The sequence below is a fragment of the Muscardinus avellanarius genome (genome assembly GCF_963383645.1).
Source record: "Muscardinus avellanarius genome assembly, chromosome: 16".
In the NCBI taxonomy this organism is placed as follows: Eukaryota; Metazoa; Chordata; class Mammalia; order Rodentia; family Gliridae; genus Muscardinus; species Muscardinus avellanarius.
The window spans coordinates 74,438,684-74,452,696 of record NC_137802.1 but is presented as its reverse complement, the minus strand read 5'-3'; the positions used below and the strand labels follow the sequence as shown (position 1 = coordinate 74,452,696).

The following is a 14,013-nucleotide window of genomic DNA, read 5'->3' as shown; positions in this document are numbered from 1 at the left end:
AAACTCCCTTTAAAGAAGCTTAATTTCCTGGTTTTGATTTCAGGTTGCAAACATTTAAACTCTACATGTGACAAGTTCTCAGTTTTTCATTTCTTTTCCTGTCATGTGATCAACTAACTTTGTATGTGGGTTTCAAGAAGTCAGATATGCATGTTACCGTTATGTGTATTTAATCATGAAATTTAATTTTGCACTTATTTGTACTGTTTCTTTAAATAAAAGTGACTAATTTTGTCATACTCTGTGCTGTGAAGTTGAATGTTGTCCTTGACGAGCACCTGTTGGGGTGTAGGCTGTGAGCCCACCGTGGGAGGAAAGTCCAACAGAGATGCGCATGGCCTGGGGTGGGTCAGGTACATGAAGAGCAGAGATGGAACTGTGGTCCAAGCTGTCACCCTTCTGGCCAGCTTTGGAGAACGGGGCCCCTGTGGGGACACTCACCCATTCCAGCTGCAGTTGCCTTCATGTCTGGCACTTTAGGGTTGTCCCTTTTAAGCAGAGGAGTAAAACGGAGGGTCCTTCAGGTGTGAATTATTTCCTGTTAAAAGTTCCCCCCAGTAGACTGGTGTGTCGGGTGCATCCAGGGTGAGGTGCCTAAAGGAAGAGCAGTTTGTCACAGAGAAGCAGGAGCTGGGCAAGCAGGGCTACAGTTCCTGGCCTGCTGCAGGTGGTACGGCGAGCTTGCTGCAGGCCTCCCGGCCATCTTACCGGACTCACTGTGGGTACTGGCGAAGGGCTCTGGGTTTTTTTTGAGTGTGTCTTGTGGGACGGCAGCCACTCTCCACGGATTCACACAGAACAGTGGGGAAACCACTGTGAACCTGGGCAGAGGACGAATGTGAAAGCCCCTAGGGCACCGTAACACCTAGGGCTCTGGGCCTTGCTCATCCAGGTATGGGCTCCAGGAGGCAGCTGCCAGGCTTCACACCTGTGGGCGTGCAAGACATTTCCATGGTATTCCCTCCCCATCCACCTGCGCCCCTGGACCATCCCTCCCTCGGCTATAAACTAAGAGAACATACAGAAAGCAGTCTAAGCAGCTGCTCTGCACTTTATCTCCACAGGGGACCCACGCCTTCCATCTAAAACCTACCATTTATTTCAAGCCGGGCGTGGTGGCACACGCTTGTAATCCCAGCTTTCGGGAGGCTGAGACTGGAGGATGACGGTTCGCGGACAGCCTCAGCTACCTAGTGAGGCCCTCTGCAACTCAGTGAGACCTAGTTTCAAAATAAATAAAAAATAGGGCAGGGGGTATAGCTTGGAGGTCGAATGCCCCTGGGTTCCATCCCCAGACCCACAAAAATAAATAAAACCTACCATTTCAGGTAGCAGTATAGTTTCTGCTTTTTTTTATTATTTTTGGTGGTACTGGGGTTCCTGGAAACCCTTCTACTTCCGGGCTACACTCCCAGACCTATTTCACATTTTTAAAATTTGGAAACAGGGTCTCTTAAGCCAGCAAGGCTGGCTCCGAACCAGCGCGATCCTCCTGTCTCCGCCTCCCAAGCGCGGGGATTACAAGCGTGCGCCACCACGCCCTGCTTTTTTAGCTGTTTTCAGATCCGTGAATATAAAGGATATACTCTAACCGCCGAGATATGTGTCTGCTTTTTGCTATTAGTTAAGAAATGGAAATCCTGTGCATATTGGTTTACAAAGTCATCCAATTATTTCTTTAGGTGCCGTGATTGCTGGGCCAGAGGCTTTTAAGTTTGGTACACATTTGCCATCTATTCCACCCAGATTCTTATTGCCTTGAAACAAGATCCAGATGGCACCCAGGCTGGGGCTGGAGTCTGGAATACACCTCTAGGTCTGGACTGTGGCTTATGCAGGGCCCAGTATAAATTTGGTTTTATCACTAGGTGTGGTGGCGCCTGCCAGCAACCCAAGTACATGAAAAACAGGAGGATTGCAGGTTCAAGGCCAGCCTCAGCAAATTAGGCTATGTCTCAAAAAAAAAAAAAAAAAAAAAAAAACGTGGTTCTCTTGGTCAGCATCCTCACTGTTATAATTGAAAACAAATGACCATGCAACTAAGAGTTGCTAAGTTTCTAGGAGAATCTGAGTTCAATTTATGTAAGGATGGGGTTGTTCTGAAGTTCAGGGCAAGGTGGTGGGATGTGACAGAGGGAGCCTGCAAGACTGCTCTCACATCCTGGAGGCCGGAAGCAGAGGAGAGAGCAGGGCTCCGCTTTCACAACTTGAAAGCTAGAAGCAAGAGAGCAGGCAAAGGGGTGAGGGGTCAAATATAATGTGTGCGGCACTGGGGATTGAACTCAGGTGCATTTTGCCACCAGGCAACACCCCCAGCCCTATTTTCAGTTTGAAACAGGGTCAGGTGCCCACCTCCATGCATACCCTACCTGCCTAGCCTACCACCCAAACGACTTAACTACCTCGACCCTGAACTTCTGAGAGCTCTTCAGGTGCCATGCTATACATTTAGCAGCTGGAATGTCCCTCTGTTCAATCCATCCCGGGTCACAAAACAATAAAGCAAAGCACCACTTACCAACTCAGTTTACTCACTGGTTCTGAGATCAGTATAACACACCTAAACGTTCTTTTTCTTTTTGTGTGCCATGTGCGGTACTAGGATTAAGCCTAGGATCATTCTACTACTGAGTTACAACTCCAACCCTTTTTTGGTTTTGGTGGCAATGGGGATTGAACACAGGGTATTCCATATCTGATCTACAGCCCCAGCCCTTTTATTTGGGACTGGGAATTGAACTGAGTTGGGGGGCAGTCTACCTCTGAGCTATACCCCCTGCTCTGTTTTAGTTTGGGTTTTAAAACATGGCCTAAGTCCCTAAGTCCCAGTCCCCCATGTACTGGCATTATAAGTATGTGCCATCATGCTGGGCTCTTCAACACTGAATTCTTCGACACACACTTGTGCAGGTCCACTCTCTGCACCAGACTCAGCACTGGGGCCACACAGCATACCTCAGGATGTCAATACTCCATGGGCAGAATTCCCAGCAGCCAAAAAATCAACATTTCACTGTTGGGAACCTTGGCATTCAGATACTTTTTGTGTGTGTGTGAGTCTGGGGACGGAACCCGGGGCATTCGACTCCAAGCTACACCCCCTGCCCTACTTTTTATTCTTCATTTTGAAACAGGATCTCACTAAGTTGTGGATGGCCTAAGTAGCTGAGGCTGTTTGTGAACTGTGACCCTCTAGTCTCAGCCTCCCAAATGCTGGGATTAACAAGCGTGCGCCACCACGCCTGGCTTCAGGTACTGTTTTGAGAAAGGTTTCTCTGTATTTTGCACTGACTGCAGTGGCCTTGGCGCCAGGTTGAAGAACAAGTCTGCAGAGGAAATGGCTGAGACACCAACTTCAGAACCTGCTCAGACTCCAGTGTCACGCAGCTGGTGATGTGTGGCCACGGGAACAGTTGGTGACCTCTTGGCAGAGTGTCCCCAAAGGTGTGATGGCACATGAGGCCTTTGGTATGCTTGAAGAGCAAGTAAGGTAAAGTCTTAACACCGGAATGCCAATGTTTATTAAAATGACGATACTGTATTGAATTAAAATTAATAAAAATACTTTATTGAATTTTAGGAACTTGGTACTTTAAAAATTTCAATCTTTGCACACAAATTGCCACTCTACGTTCTAGAACAGCGCAAGTCTGGACTTGAAGATTGTCGCTCCCTCCTTGTGTTGCACAGCACAGAAAGCCCATGCCCAACACCGTCCCTCCCAGCACGACTGCGGCCAGCGTGATCCTGGCAGAGAACGAGGCTACTGCGGCACAGACCGGCCCACTGTGAGTCGCCGAGCCCCAGTGAAAGGGCGCAGCTGCCGGCCGTTAGCCTTTGGGCCACAAGCAAGCCTCCCTTCGTATCCTTGTCTGGCTCAGGGCAATGCTGCTGAATTGATTCTCGTCCCTGAGGGAGAAGTTTGGCAAAGGGCAAGTGGAGCCTTCTTGAGCTGAGACATGAAGGAGCCACTGTGGAGCTCGGCACAGCCCACCTGTGGGGGCAGAGGCCAGGGCCCTGCTGGGCTGCAGCAGCTCGCGGCCCTTGGGTGCCCAGCGCTCCTGGGCATTCAGAGCTCAACGCGAAATTTAAACACAGTGCCTTAGAAGACTGGGGAGGAAACCTGGAGCACAGTAGCTTGCTAATCCATAGTTCGGCTTCTGCCCTTGTCTTGGCAATCTTAAATGCCTACGGACCAAAGATGTAAAGCAAACACGGCGGTGAGGAGAGAGGAGAGCCCACATCTGTCAGCCACCACAGAAAAGAACAAACAGGTCCTCCTGCCTCTGGAAGCTGATGGCTGAACCTTTTCCCTACCTAGGATCCCATCAGAGGCCCCAGGCCTGTGATGTCTGTGCCGAGTGCAGAGCCTGCCCCAGAATGATGGCCTCCTGGTGCTCCCAGCCTCCTCCCCGGCTGGGCCCCCCTCGGGGCCACCCAGCTGTGAGTGACAGGCCTGGGTCCGCACAGAGCACGCAGCACAATCCAAAGCACTCGTGAATGGCAAACCTTCCAGGCCGACAGAGCAGACGTCGGTGTCTGGTGCTTACAGGGCGCTGACTGCCGCCGAGGCTGTCCTCTTGGCTCCACACGCAGCAGCACCTGGACGTCGCACGCTGGGCACACACACAGACGCTCTTTTATTTAAAAGGCCGAGTCATAAATCCAGCCTCGTGCAGTGGCCTCCCAACGCCAACTCGCATCATCTGCAGACATCGCCACGGCTCCACTGGTGACACACAATACTTAGAACGGATTTATCATATTTGGTCTTTATGTAAATAATGTTTTAAAATTGCCTAAATATACCATTCTGAGCCATTTCATTCCACCAGGAAAATACAGGGTTTTTCCCCTCTCTTTAAAAAAAAATTAAATACCAAAATAACTACATTTAAATAAATAATGTTATGATGATGACATTAAAAATTCACAATAAGGCCAAAGCGCTCTGTCTGCACTGCTGCTGGCCCACTGGGCCGCTCCGGCGGCTGCTCCTGAGCGGGTGGGCTGAGGCCGCGCTCCCGCCCCACTGGCTCCTTCCTCTGCATGGCGTGTTTCCCAGGAGAGGAGCCAGCCTTCACGGGGACAGTTCTGAAGGATAGGGCAACTTCCTACTGTAAATCAGAGGAGAACTTGCACCTCCAGCAACCGCGAGGCGCTCCCTCTCAGCCTCCACTGGGAGGGGAGCTGGCCAGGCCAGAGTGTCGCCCACACCGCGGGAGCTCTGTGGTCGGTGAAAGGGTATGTGAGAAAAGACTGAATCTTTTTTCCAAAACAAGTAGTAAGGGTTCTGCCATTTTAAGCATACACAATACTTAGACTTGTTTACTTAGAATGGGAAATTATGCCAGGGACAAAGTCAACATAAAGAAACAACAAAACCAGCGAGGAGGAGAGCAGGGTCTGCGGCGCGGAGGCGCGCCGCCGTCCTTCATCCCGCTGCTCCCTGGCCGACCGTCACCCTACACACTAACACAGGCGGGGGAAATTCATCAGGCAACTGCTCTAACACAGACAAGTGCAGGTGTCCTAAAGGACCTCCGCCTGACGTCCACGGGACAGACAAAGCAAACCATTCCATGGGCCGAAAGCAAACCACAGAAACATACAAAACGACGCTGCTTCTTTTCCCCAAACGAATCCACACGAAAGGTCCTGTGATTCCAACATTTCCAGAGCAGAAATGGAGTGATGTGAAATGTCAACGACCCCATCATCTTGAGAAGAAGCACACCTCAAAAGTATTCTAATTCCACGTGTGAACTACAAATACTGTCTCACCTCCTGCAGCAGCTGGTGGGTGCCATGAGGGTGGCAGGTAGCTCCGGCCTGTCCCTGGGGGAGAGCCCAGCTCCCAGAGGGCCACTCCCACTGGGCGCCAAGCACCAGCCTCTTCCGAGGGGCAGGTCCTCCAGAGGACCCTGAGTTCTCACTCAGTTACAAGCTGAGCCCAGGATGGCAGCCCAGTGAGTGAGCGCTCTGCAGAGAGACGCCGTCTCTGGAACCAGTTTGCTGTGTGTGGATTTGTTCAAGTGTGACTTCGCCTTTCAATTAAGGAGTTTAAGGCCACCTGGGTTTGTGTTTCAGTGCTGAGAGGTGAAGTCCAACCGCAGGGCCCTGTACTCACGAGGGTGCTCCGAGCACTGGTGAGACGCAGTGACTCCTCTGGCACCTCGGGGTTGATGTTCTAGGTTCTAAAGCCCTCCAGCTGCTAGTTTTGGACACCCTTTTCCCTGGCGGCTGCTGGTGGTGCGTCCACACTCAGGGCGATGACGAAGCTCTCGCCGTCTTCTGTCTTGATCCGTTTTAGCTCTGGCTGCTCTGCCTGGCTGCCGCCCTGGCGCTTGGTGGGCAGGGATGCTGATGCAGATGCGTGAGTCGCCAGCATATGTAGAGGGCTCGCTGCTGCTGCTGCTGCTGCTGCTGGAAAGAGACAGCAAGTCAGGGCCCCACACTGTGGGTCACCAATCACCCGTGGGCCCCTGGGAGCCAGGGGACTGCAGCCGGCCAGCGCCTGGTGGATGAGCATCTTATTAACAACTGGCATCTGTTGTTGCTTCCAAAAGCAGAGTCTCTGGGAGCTACTGCTGCCCCCATATTACATGATCCCCCAGGAGGACAGGACTGTTGTGGTGGGTCTGCCTGAGTGCTCCTGGGTCAGCTCACAAGTGTGCAGAGCAAGGACAGGAAGAACATGCCCTACTGCTGTCCGAAAGAGCAGTGTCCAGGTGAGGCATGGCGGGCAAGGTTGTACATGGCAACCTGGCTGAGCTGTGGCATCCACATGTTTGGTGGGAATTACTCTGGGTGTTTCTGTGAAGCCATTGTTTATATATACAAGATCAATCACACTGAGCATGGTTGTGCACACCTGCAATCCCACTCAGGAAGCTGAGACAGAAGGATTGCAGGTTCAAGGCCAGCCTCAGCAACCTGGAAAGGCCCTTAGCAACCTAGTGAGACCCTGTTTCGAAATAAAAAATAAAGCCAAGCATGGTGGTCTATTCTTGTGATCCCAGTACTTGGGAGACTGAGACAGGAGGATGGAAGGTTTGCGGCCAGCCTCAGAGACTTAATGAGGCCTCCACAACTTAGTGAGACCCTGTTTCAAAATGAAGAATAAGAAATAGGGCTGGGGTATAGCTCAGAAGTAGAATGTCCCTGGGTCCAATTCCTGTGAATGAATCAATGCATGAATGCATGGATGAATTAATTAAGGCCTGGGGGTTTAACAACTAAAAGAAAAAAAAAAAAACAAAAGTAAGATTAATTACTAAACACTGAGCAAAAGAGATTACCTGCCATAATAAGGCAGGCCACATCTAATCACCTGAAAGACCAAGAAAAAAAAAAAAAAAAAAAAAGACGGAGGCTGGAGCTGGAGACGCTCCTTCAGCGGCCTGCTCCCCCGCCTGCGTTGGGAGTTCTCTGTTCATACTTATAAAGGGAGCCTGCTGGTTCTCGCCTCAGAGCAGGGAGTCTGATCTGCAAGCCACTGGGCCTGGGATGTGCAGAGGCAAGTCATGGCCCAGGCTGCACTTCAGCCCCAGACCAACGCACTGCCCAGAGTGGAAGGTCCAGAAGGCACTGGCTTGGCCGCAGAACAGAGCCCACCATGCGGTCAGGGTAGACCCTGCTCCCCCAACACTGGTGTGTGCTGCCCCAGCACATGAGGCCCTCCAAAGCCTGGAAGTCAACATCACACCTTCTCAGGCCAAAGGCGCCAGCATGAAGAGGCCCACATCAGGGTCACAGTCCCTGGACACCTGCTTACACAGGACCCAATACTTGTCATCAGCTCTTCTTGACGGCTAGACACTGATTTGGCCAGCTGCTTGGCCAACTTTGTTCAGGACATGAGTGCTAGGGGCAGGGTAATAGGAACGGTGTCCTGGGACTCAAAACCAACAGGCACTGTCTACAGAGGCTCCACCTGGGGATCAGAAGTGGGTCCTGTGCTCTTACACACAGCTGAACACAAGAGGCCTCCTAGATGTGAGGCGTCGTGGAGAGGGGGCTCATTATAGAAAAGCTCCCCCAGCCCTTGCCATGTGGCTGACTGCAAGAAGCCCTTGGGATGCTGGCACCCAGGTCAGACCTCCCAGGCTACAGAGCCCAGGCACGTGGGACACACTGTATGGCAGCACACAGGAGGACGTGAGCCCCTCCCTTGCAGAGCCAGTGGTCTCGGGCTCCCTCTCGACACAGCAGGGCGCACATGCGCACAGCCTGGGCATCTCAGCAGAGCTGGCAGGCACAATGTGTATGAGGGAGGCTGGAGACAAAGGGCAGGTCTGCAATAGGTGGGCACGAGCCCGGTGGGGCCAAGGCCAGCTGGGGTCACTATACCCTTGGGAGACACTGAGCTCTGCTTTATCTGAATCTTAATGAGCTCATTAAGTCAGAAAACCATTGGGCGTGGTGGTGCACGCTTGTAATCCCAGTACTTGGGAGGCTGAGACAGGAGGATCCGGGTTCAAGGCTGGCCAGCCTCAGCTACTTAGGCCCTGCACAACTTAGTGAGACCCATTTCAAAGTAAAGAATAAAGAAATTGGGCTGGAGGTATAGCTTAGGGGTAGAATGTCCCTGGGTTCAATCCCTAATATCGCAAAAAAAACCCAAAAAACTCAATGTGCTTAGCATGCATGGGGCTGTGTTCAATCCCTGCACCAAAAAACCAATGAATAAGGTTTTGGTTTGCACTGAGCAAACGTGGCCCCAAGTAGGCCCTTTGAATCAGTAATGTGCAGAACTGGACCTGACAGTGCAGAGAGAGCTGGGCCAGAGCTGAGCCGCAGCTGGGGCCCTGCACCTTGATGCCGAGAAGCAGGTGTGATACTGTGCTGCGGGCCTGTCAGGCAACCGCTCCCAGCTTATGGGACTGTAAAGACTTCCTCCCACCAAGTGGAGCGGAAACCACGTGAACAGTGAGAAAGAGCTGGACTACAAAACAAGCTGTAACCAAGGCAGGTGCGCAGAGCTCAGAGGTGGGGATTCACCACACCAACCTCCAGACTGCACCCCGCTAGCCACGATGCATAGCTTCTTCCAGGAATGCTAAAGTGCAGGTGGAAAGCCGGGCATGGTGGGCACGCTTGTAATCCCCGCGCTTGGGAGGCTCAGACAGGAGGATCGCACAGGTTCGAAGCCAGCCTCAGCTACTTAGTGAGGCTCTCAGCAACTAAGTGAGACCCTGTTTCCAAATAAAATAGAAAATAGGTCTGGGAGTGTAGCCCAGAGGTAGAAAGCCTCTGGGTTCCACCCCCAGTACCACCAAAAATAAATAAATAAATAAATAAATAATGAATAAAGTGCAGGTGGAAATGCAAAGGACCCAGAATGGCAAGGCAAGTTTAAAGAACAAAACTGGTGGGCGGACGGGCCGAGTGGAGGACTTGGAGGTGCTATGTAGTACCTTGCACAAACATGCACACACAGTCCTGTGGTTGGCAAGGTAGAGATCACGCGTGGACCACACCCCTGTGGAGACGCAGGAGCCGACCCACAGGCCACACACCCACACAAGAAAACAATTATGTATAGAAAAACATGAAGAGCAAAATACTTAGAAATTTAGCCAATAAGACTTAGACCCTGAAAATGACAGAATACTGTCAAAATAAATATAAAACGACATAAAGATGGAAAGACATCCCAGAGCCATGGGTGAAGAGAATAATACTGTTAATCTAACAATATTATCAAAATGATCAAATTCTGGATAGGGAACGGGGCATGGTGGTGCACACTTGTAATCCCCGCGCTTGGGAGGCAGAGACAGGAGGATCATGCAGGTTCGAAGCCAGCCTCGGTGGCTTAAGAAACCCTGTTTCCAAATAAAAATAAAAAAATTGGCCTGGGATTGTAGCCCAGAGGTAGAAGGGTTTTCAGGAGCCCCAGTACCACCACCAAAAAAAAAAAAAAAAAAAAAAAAAAAATTCTGGATAGGGAAGGCTATTGGGGAATTTAACCCAGAGAGCATTCTACTTTCAAGCTATGCCCTCAGTCTTAATTTATTTTATTTTGAAACAGGGTCTTGGTAAGTTTCTGAGGCTGGCCCTCCCAAATACTGGAATTACAAACATGTATCACCAAGCCTAGTAAAGTTATCAAATTTAATGCAATCCTTATCAAAACCCCAACCATCTTTTTGCTTTCTTTTTATTTATTTCTTGCCAAAGAGGAACAAAAATCAAGGAAACATCCTTAGGGATAAGTATGTTCAACAAGGATGCCACACCGTGCAATGGGAAGGAGAGTCTCTTCTATGGACGGTGGTAGTACAACTGGATGCCCCCTACCACACAGTATACGCAAGAATTAAAAATGGATCAAAGACCTGATGGAAGCCAGGGGGATTCTACATCTGAGCGACACCTCCAGCCTTATTTTTTTTATTCTTTATTTTGAAACAGGGTTTCACTGGATTGCAAAGGACCTCACTAAGTAGCTGAGGCTGTCTGCGAACCGCGATCCTCCTGTCTCAGCCTCCCAAAAGCTGAGATTACAAACGTGTGCCACCATGCCTGATTGAAGTTTGTTTTTTCTTTTTTCTTTTTGCAATACCGGGGGTGGAACCCAGGGGCATTCTACCTTCAAGCTACACACTCAGCCCTATTTTTATTATTTTATTTTTATATTATTTTTATTTATTTATTTATTTATTTATTTATTTATTTATTTATTTTTTGCAGGTCTGGGGATGGAACCCAGGGGCATTTGACCTCCGAGCTACACCTCCTGCCCTATTTTTTCTTTAATTTGAAACCGGGTCTCACTGAGTTGCAGAGGGCCTCACTAAGTAGCTGAGGCTGTCCACGAACCACGATCCTCCAGGTCTCAGCCTCCCAAATGCTGGGATTACAAGCGTGAGCCACCACGCCCGGCTTTTATTTTTTATTTTGAAATAGGGTCGGTCTCACTGAGTTGCAAACAGCCTCACTATGTAGTAGTTGAGGCTGTCTGTGAACTGCAATCCTCCAGTCTCAGCCTCCCGAATGCTGGGATTACAAGCAATGTACCACTACACCCAGCTTTATTCTTTATTTGAAACAGGGTCTCACTGAGTTGCAAAGGGCCTCACTAAGCAGCTGAGGCTTGGCACGAACTGCAATTCTCCGGTCTCAGCTTCCCAAAAGCTGGGATTAAAAGCATGGGCCATCACGCCCAATTGAGGTTTGTTTTCAATAGTATTGAAGATTAAATCAGGGGCTCATGATGCTAGTGGAGCCCTGTCTCAAAATTTAAAAAAAAAAAAAAAAAAAAGAAAAGGATGTAGCTCAGTGGTAGAGTACCTGTAGGTTCAATCAAAAAGAAATAAAATTAAACTGGGCATGGTGGCACATGCTTGTAATCCCAGTACTTGGGAGGCTGAGACAGGAAGATCACAGGTTTGAAGCCAGCCTCAGTAACTTAGTGAGACCCTTTACAACTTAGTAAAACCCTGTTTCAAAATTAATAATAAAAAATAGGACTGGGATGTAGCTCAGAGGTAGACTATCCCTGGGTTCAATCCCCAGTACCGCAAAAAAAAAAAGAAAAAAAAAAAAAAAAAAAAAAAAAAGAAAGACATATAAAATTGGGTTGGGAGTATAACTTGGAGGTATAATGCTTCTGGGTTCAATCTCCAGTACCAAAAAAACAAATTAAAAACCTGTGCTCCCAGTACTTGGGAGGCTGACACATGAGGATCGCAGGTTCTAGGAGGGCCTGAGCAACATAATGAGATCCCACTTCAAAACAAAAATAAAATGGGACTGGAAGTGTAGCTTGGTGGTAGAATGCCTCTGAGTTCAACCTCAAGTATAATAAAACAATCCCCAAACCACTCAGACTGTTACTCTTCCCCAAGGTACCAGTTCGTGTGCTTCTGCAAGTTGTGAAGGGGCAGGTGATCTGAGCTAGGAAGAGGTAAACGCAGGTGTCGCAGTCTCCACCCGTGAACTCGGTGGGTCTCGACGCCTCGGCCACCAGGCCTTCAGATTCCTGCCCTCTTTCGCAGAAAGCACTCTTGGGCTCAGAGAGCCCGTGGTGGCCAGAGGCCTCCAATTACACTCTTGAGGAATAGAGGGGCTGGCTGAAGCCAACAGGCACCATGGTGCCCAAGCAGGGTGACAGGTCCCCTCCACTGATATGCCTTTGGTTTAGTTTGTGGTGATGGGGATGGAGTCCAGGGCCACACACGTGCCAGGCAACTGCTCCGCCACTGAGCCCCACTCCACCCCTGAAGCACCTTTGCACACACCAGCCCCAAGGACCCACATTCCTAAGTGGACTCAACAGCCAGCCAGGACTCCTCTCCTAAAATGGTCCACAGGCCAGGGCCGAGGAGGGCTGCTCAGTGTTGGCTGGAAGGGCCTAACTTCTCCACTGGCCTGTCAGAGCAGCGGAGTGTGTATAGCTATGGGTTTCCTAAGGGCTCTAAGCAGGAAGAGCACACAGAGGTAGGGTCTTCCACCTCCCCTCCCCCCTCAGAAATCTTCAAGCAAAACAACACTTCACACACAGAACAATGTCACTCAATGAACGAATCGCAGCATAACATGAAAATAAGTTAACCGGGCGCGGTGGCCAGTGCCTGTAATCCAAATAAAAAAAGTAAAAAAGGGGATTAGCTTTAGCTCAGCGGTTACTTCCTAGACTGGTTTCCAAAAAGTAAAAAAGGGCTAAGGCTGAAGCTGGCAGGTAGAGTGCCTTACACAGCCAGGCATGTACAAGAGGCTAGAGGTCTCGCATCTCCAAGCACGAGAAGGCTGGCCTCTGTTCAGGCGAGCCTCCACCGGGAGTCCTGCCACATTGGCCCCCACTTACTCCTGTCTCCTGTGGTACCAGTGCATTTCCTACAGCTTGAAGCAAACTGGAGCCAGAGCAGTGCACCAAGGCACCGTGCACAGAGCGAGAGGCTCTGCTCCAGCTCTCGAGCAGCCGAGGGCGCGGGGCAAGTGCTTCTTACCATTGTTCACCTGGCCGTGCAGCGCAGTGGGGACCGGTACCACATGAGTCCCGTTTTGAGTTACAGTTTTTATTGGAAGCTGGTGTTGACCTAGAGGTGCCTGCTGTACTATGGTCACCGTCTGGACAGGAGTGGCCTGTGACGTCTGTATGATCCGGCTGGCGGCGCCTAGTGTGGCATGGCTAATAGCAGGAACGGGCTCTACTTTCACTGAAATTAAAAGAAGAGACAACAGCAACTAGTGTTGTTGAGATGCTTACCAATTTCAAAATAACAAGTTAGATGGCTCTAACATGTCTTTAAACCAAGCACCACATGACACAGGGCTGAGGTGACCAAGTATGTGGGTTCCAGGAGACTGCGCAGCTGGCAGGGCTGCCTCTGCCAAGCTCACCTTTCTTTATTGTTTTGTGGCACTGGGGATGAAACTCAGAGGCATTCTACCTTCGAGCTTCACCCCATCCCAATTTTATTTATTTGGAAACTGGGTCTCGCTAGGTTGATGAGAGTCTCACTACTTGCTGAGTCTGGCTGCAAACCTGTGATCCTCCTGTCTCAACCCTCCAAGTCCTGGGATCACAGGCATGCACCACCACGCCCAGCCCCGCAAGCTCACCTTTGACTTCCCGGTGGTCTCCATTCTCCTGTGGCTCTGCCTTAGGAGGGGCCAGCACCGCCGCCTGGGTGACCACAGCTTGTCCAGCAACTGTGTACGTGTTTGCTGGGGCCAGGCCGGCCACACTGGTGACCGACACCGCTGGTATCTGGTGGACCACATGGACCGTCTGCACCACAGGTGGCTGGGAGGTGGAGGTGGTCACTGGGGTGGCAACAGTGTAGGTGACGGGCTTGATGGCTGGGGGTAGCTGCCGCTGGACAGTAATTAAGACGGGCTGACTAGACAGAGGCGACCCTGTTGGGAAGAAGGGAGAAGCAGGGCCGAGGCCCGTGCACCCTTCATTTCCAGCTTTCTCCGCATGAAGCACTTACTAACAGCAAACACAGTAAAAACACGGGGTGCAGGCTGGGCGTGGTGGCGCACGCTTGTAATCCCAGC

At 50.5% G+C, this 14,013-nt stretch overlaps 1 protein-coding gene across 2 annotated transcripts in view; it reads right to left on the bottom strand.

The window, feature by feature from the left end:
- Window positions 1-6,214: 6,214 nt before the first annotated feature.
- Window positions 6,215-14,013, bottom strand: part of FOXK2 (forkhead box K2) — a gene marked incomplete at both ends in the record, with an annotated part of 60,770 nt that continues 52,971 nt past the window's right edge. The window contains 3 exons of one of the 2 annotated variants that reach the window (XM_080713565.1): window positions 6,215-6,411; window positions 12,957-13,166; window positions 13,573-13,869. In XM_080713565.1, the coding sequence (XP_080569691.1) occupies window positions 6,215-6,411; window positions 12,957-13,166; window positions 13,573-13,869 (704 nt within the window). The remainder of the gene's footprint in view (window positions 6,412-12,956; window positions 13,167-13,572; window positions 13,870-14,013) is intronic. The other variant, XM_080713566.1, reaches the window with a different exon arrangement.